The 5,828-nt window shown below is 45.5% G+C and overlaps 1 protein-coding gene across 1 annotated transcript; it reads left to right on the top strand.

Annotated features, from left to right (window-relative positions):
• Positions 1–578: 578 nt before the first annotated feature.
• LOC123060737 (nodulin-related protein 1) lies at positions 579–1,324 on the top strand. The gene has a single exon (XM_044483564.1). It carries the CDS (start codon positions 660–662, stop codon positions 1,128–1,130), a length of 471 nt encoding a protein of 156 aa, XP_044339499.1. The 5' UTR covers positions 579–659; the 3' UTR covers positions 1,131–1,324.
• The last annotated feature ends 4,504 nt before the right edge of the window (positions 1,325–5,828 follow it).

Raw genomic sequence — 5,828 nt, 5'->3', positions numbered from 1 at the left:
GCATAAATCCACTTGCGATTGTGACCACAAGAGCTTTAGCTGATTCCATATCTGCCACTTTATCTTAAAGAGGTTATCCACTGAGATTTGTGAGAACAAAATTCATTTCGTGACTGCGATTCTTCGCAGTCAAGCACTAAAAGAAGGGATACACAATAACACTGGCAACCTGCTCTTAGTTCAAGTACCTTTACAATGTGTTATTACAGAATTTGGAGGATCAAAATCTTAAGAACCTTTTCTGTGTTGTTTGTTTGATTTGTAGAAGTAAGTTTGATAGGAATTTTCAAGCAGTACTTTACACTATACCATTTTAAAATAGTTTTTTATCCACTGGAAGCTCTTAGAAATAACCATTTGTTTTTCATGTCTAATACCGAACTAAAAATTATACTATTTTTCTACAACACTCAAATTGAGTATTTTACTTGGCAAAATTTTCTCTTCCCCTACGTGTCATGTATCCTCTGAAGATATTTTCTTTTCCACTAGTACTAGACTCAACCACACAAGTAGCTTTCCCTTCTGTTGCCCATGCCATCTACATCTTCCTCCACCTATAAAATGACATCCCTAGCATATATCCTCTTCACTCCATCTGCTACTAACCTCACTACTCTTAAGCCACAAAAGATTTTGCTACCGGCACCTAAGCTCCAATGGAGGGTGAGAAGAACTCGTCCGGGGACCTGATGTCCAGCAGCAAGCTGGTCGCGGAGGCCGCCAAGACAGCCTACGAGCAGAAGAGCGTCGAGGGCATCGACAAGGAAAAGGTAGCCGGCGCCTCCGCCGAGATGCTGGACTCCGCCGCCAAGTACGGCAAGCTGGAGGACAAGCCGGTGGGACAGTACCTCGAGAAGGCCGAGGGGTACCTGAAACAGTACAGCTCCGGCGGCACCGAGAAGGAGAAAACCGACGCACCTGCTGCCGCTGACGCACCGAAGCCGGATGCACCCAAGGAGGCAGCGCCTGCACCCGCCGCGGAGGAAGAGAAAGCGTCCGATGGGTTCGGTCTCGACGACGTCATGAAGGGGGCTGCATCGCTGTCCGGGAAGAAGAGTGGCGAGGAGGAGAAGGAGAGCGGCGGCGGCGGCGGGTTCATGAAGATGGCTCAGGGGTTCATGAAGTAGAAGTCTGGTTTCTGCATCTACATGCATGTAGCTCTCGCTAAGTTTGTGCGCTGCGTTCTACTGTATAACGTTGTGGTTGTGCTTAATTATGTTAGCTGGTGATATCTGGTTCTGTAAAGTTTAAAGTTTCTTAAGTCATGTATGTCTGTATGATGATCAATAATCCAGTTGAGCTAGCTAGCTGCTTCCTTCTCGATTGCAGGATTTCGGTTGTATCTTATATTAATTTGCAGAGGGGGTAATTTATAAATTTGCGGTATAAGAACATCTCCAACGACGACATGTAAAAGGATAGGTTATATGTCCGAAGATCGGTCCGGACTGATGTCTGAACAACAAGAATACGAGAGCCATCCATCCAATCCTATACCACATACATCTACCTAAAAAAATATCAACTGTAATTTCTAATTTGTTTAATAGCTAAGCTACTAGTTTCCGCCAAATGCTACATAAGCATTTGACGGAAAGCTAGCTTCCGCCAAATGCTACTAATAAGGGTGGAAAGCTAGCTTTCATCAAATACTACTCATAAGCATTTGGCAGAAAGCTAACTTCCGCCAAATGCTACGCTAATTATGCTCTGTCTAATATAGCAATGATCGCCTAATTAAGTATAATTAGCATTTTTCGCCAAATGCACTCACGTATTTCACACTATCTTATGTCAAATGTAACGCAATTAGCACAAAGTCTTTCACCAAATGCTAGCCATTCTGAGCGGACACAGAGTAGAGACGGTACGTGATGCCTTTTGTTTGGCCAGACGGATGTTCGGACTTCCGCAAAACCCCCCACTCTGGTTCCAGTTTGCCGGAAAAAAGTGATCCGGACCGCTCAGCGGACTGATACAGAACCGCGTTGAATGGCAAACTGTGTCCGGACACCGCGATCCGGGCGCTTAGGGTGGTTCAAGGGTCGGCCTTGGAGATGCCCTAAAGCATGGTATTTTCATTGTCAATTGCTCATGCCCTATATCATGTGGACCTGCCGGTTTTTCATATGAAACGGAAGAGATTCATGCAAACACGACATATTTTATATAAACATGATGAAATTCATTACATTTCAGACATAATTCAACTAAAAGCGGAGTTCATCTGACTCTGGAGATATAATTTCAGACATACTTCTATTCTAAACCTAATCTAAAAGATCACCTGTGCTCGTTCCCCGTGTCCGACCATGAGCCCCGAGAACTGAAGCTCTGGCACTTGCCTTCGCCTTCTCCAGTTCTACCTTGGCGCTGTCCAGCTCTGCCTCCGTAGCCTCCGCCATCGGAGCTTGAGCGAATAATTGGCCGCCGATTATGAGCCCACCCAGCTTGGCCTAGGGTAGAGGGGGAAAGCGGTGGCCTTCCTGGGACCCGAGAGGCGGCGACCAATCACGCACTACTCTTCCTCGTTGTCGGCGGTGCTCGTAGACGTGCCGACTTCGTGGACGTGGTGACGGGGCGCGGCTCGCCGGAGCCAGCAATGTCTTCCTCGTCATTGGCCTTGCCCCACACCTCGTCCGCTACCTCGTTGAACTCCATGTAGGCGGCCTCCAGTTCCACCTAACGCTGGCGGTACCGCTAGCAAGTGAGGCGGATCTCAGGCAGAGTGGTAGGACTCGAGCGGCACCCCTGTAACACCCCTGTAATTAAGCTACAGTGAACTCAACCTAATGATGCCTTGTCATTTTATTTTGCTAAGCTTAATTGTCACTTAGTTCAAACTCAAGCTAAATTCAAAATCAAATGCAAGTAAGATTATTATTTCTTCAAACAGTACAAAAAAATGTTGGTTGGGTTTCAAATATTCACTAGGTAATTTTCATGAATCATCTAACATTATTTGAATTATTAAAATGCCCTTAACCTATTTAAAACTGAACCAGCAGCATTAAATTGACCTTTTTTAGATTAAACCAATAGTTATACATTTCAAAATAAATTGAAACTTGGTGGGGTAGCTCAAAATGTTGCCTAATATTTATGTGCCAAATTTCATAGTCAAAAATTCATTTCATAGCACAAAGAAATACAAACCTGAGGCGGAAAATAAAAGGCGAAAATGAAAGAATAAAAGAGCTAAAAGCCACCGTGCCTCTGGGCCGTAAGTCAACAGGGAAGGCCCAGCCCACCTGGAGGTCATCTTCCTCCTCTGTTCAGAGGGGGCTGGGTGGGGACCTCCTATGCGCCGCTCTTTGCGTCCGATTCGCACGCGCCGCACAGGTACAGCCCCCCGAATGGGCCGGCCCATCGTCGCGACGAAACAGCAAAATGATCACCTAAAATTATAACGCGGAGCGGGGGATCGATCACTGCATCTGGAGCTAGTATACTCTTGTCACTAACCAGGCGAGCTAACTACCTACTTCGGTCATATGTAACGCGGGTACTTTAAAAGATCATCTACTACATATCTAACACCCCCACCTAGAAACCTTAAACATTGGATATGTTCAAAAAATTTAAAAATTCAAAAATTGTTCGCGTTTGCTGAATGCTAGAAGAACAACTAAAAAACTTGAACAAAGTTTTGATAAAATGAACACTTTTTAAAATCCCGAACATTTTTTGAATTTAGAGAACAAAATTTTGTACGCGAACGTTATGTTTGAGAGAAAAAGTTAAGTTCGTATGAAATATGTGAACATTCTTTAAAACTCCCGAACAAAATTTGAAATATGTGATTTTTTTGAAATGGGAACATTTTATGAAACTCACAAACAAAAATTTCAAACACGAACATTTTCTGAAAAAAGGCAAACAAAATTTGAAAAGGAACATTTACTGAAACTCACGAACAAAAATTGGAAAAACGAACATTTTTCTTAATTTGCGAACAAATTTTGCAATGTTGTGAAATTGTGAAAAAACATAAAAAAGGAAAAGAAACTAAAAAATAAAAGAGAAACAAAATTTGAAGATGAGAACATTTTTTTAACTTTGAATAATTTTTTGAAAGCATGAACATTTTTTCAAGTCAGGAACAAAAATTGAAAATGAGAACATTTTGTGAAGTTTTGAACAATTTTTTTGAAAGGATGAACAAAATTTGAAAATGAGAACATTTTGTGAAGTTTTGAACAATTTTTTGAAAGCATGAACAAAATTTGAAAAATGAGAACATTTTGTGAAGTTTTGAACAATTGTGAGCAACACAAAAAAATTGAAAAAATAAATAATATAACTTTGAAAAGAGAAGAACAAAAAATGAAAAAGAAACAGAAAACAGGAAAAAAAGAAACATAAAAAACGAAAAAAGATAAAAAAGGAAACAGAAAAAGAAAAAAGAACATTAAAACGAAAAAGAAAAGAAACAAAAAGGGGTAAAGGGGGAAATAGAAAAACCGGTTCAGGAACCTTCTAGAAGGTTTCCAAAACCAGAAAAACCGGCTGGGAACTACCTAGAAGATTCCCAAAACCGGATTCGCTTTAACGTTTGAACGGGCCGGCCCATCCTAACGCGCTCGTCAATCTGCCTCTGCGTCCGATCGACTACTTGCCACAAAGAGCGGCAAATAGGAAATTCCGGCTGGGTGGCCATCGTGCGCTTGTCCACGCAGTGGATCGGCCATGTGTTGGCCATCCGCCGCATCCCCGGCGTCCTACAAGTGCCCCTTGATGCCCCGGCAGCCCTAGACCTCGCAACTTTCCCCTTCTCGCGCCACTTCATTCCCGTGGCACACAATGCCCTTGCCGTCACCTTGGCCGACCTCTCGTGCGCGCTCCCGGTCCTACCCGAGCCCTAACAAGTTGTCCACCAGCACCGTCGTCGTCCGCTTCGTCGTGTGCGACCACCAACCTGAGTCGGGAGCCCCTGCAGCGCCAGTTTGTCGTCGTCTTCATCCTCGGGCACCGCCCGCGTTCATCTTCGATTTGGCCTCACCGAAGCCTCCCCGAGCCCGCTTTGCTCACATACAAGCTCAATGTGAGCCCCTCTTCCTTCCCCTCCTCTCTCTCTCTCTCTCTCTCTCTCTCTCTCTCTCTCTCTCTCTCTCTCTCTCTCTCTCTCTCTGCCCTCGCGCTCGTCCTCTAGCCCCCATTCATGCCACGTCCGAGAATTCACCATCGTTGTGCACCTCGTCGCTGCAGCCATGGCGAACAAAACTCGCGCCCAGGAAGCTAACGTGCACCCGCATGTTTTGTCATGCCCCTAGCCCTGAATCCATCCACGCCCGACTTCGGCCGCCGCCTCTGCTCGACGCCATTGATTTCTCTGGCCATCCCAGCGGCCAGTGGCGGAGCTAGGATTAAGCCACGACCCGGGCAAGCCCCAGGCCAATCACTTGGTACAGTGCTAAACAGTGTAAAATCCACTACAGTAAACGAAGGAGCCAAGCCTCAGGACCCAAGCCGCCGCCCGGGCAGCCTGGGGCTTGTCTCCGCCACTGCCAGCGGCTGCCATCGCCATTGTTCGACGCACGCTTCTGCCCGTGTTCGAACGCGCCCTTCCGCACATCAAATGGCCGCCAGAGCCACGTTTCCAAGCACCTCCACCGCTACTATGGTAGTCAAAGCCTCGCCACTCGCATGCCACCGCATTTGGACCAGCTTGAGTCACTGACTCCTGGCCTCGGTTTGTCAGGACCACCATTAGCATTAACTAATTTTGGCACTTGTCACTGAAACACGGACCCCACCACTAATTAAATTCATTTAGATTAAACTATTAAGTTAATAGTCATTGGCCAGTGGGACCCACTAGTCAG

Source organism: Triticum aestivum, chromosome 3A (genome assembly GCF_018294505.1).
Source record: "Triticum aestivum cultivar Chinese Spring chromosome 3A, IWGSC CS RefSeq v2.1, whole genome shotgun sequence".
NCBI classification, from domain to species: domain Eukaryota; kingdom Viridiplantae; phylum Streptophyta; class Magnoliopsida; order Poales; family Poaceae; genus Triticum; species Triticum aestivum.
The sequence above is the reverse complement of the archived record's forward strand: the minus strand, read 5'-3'. Positions and strand labels throughout refer to the sequence as shown.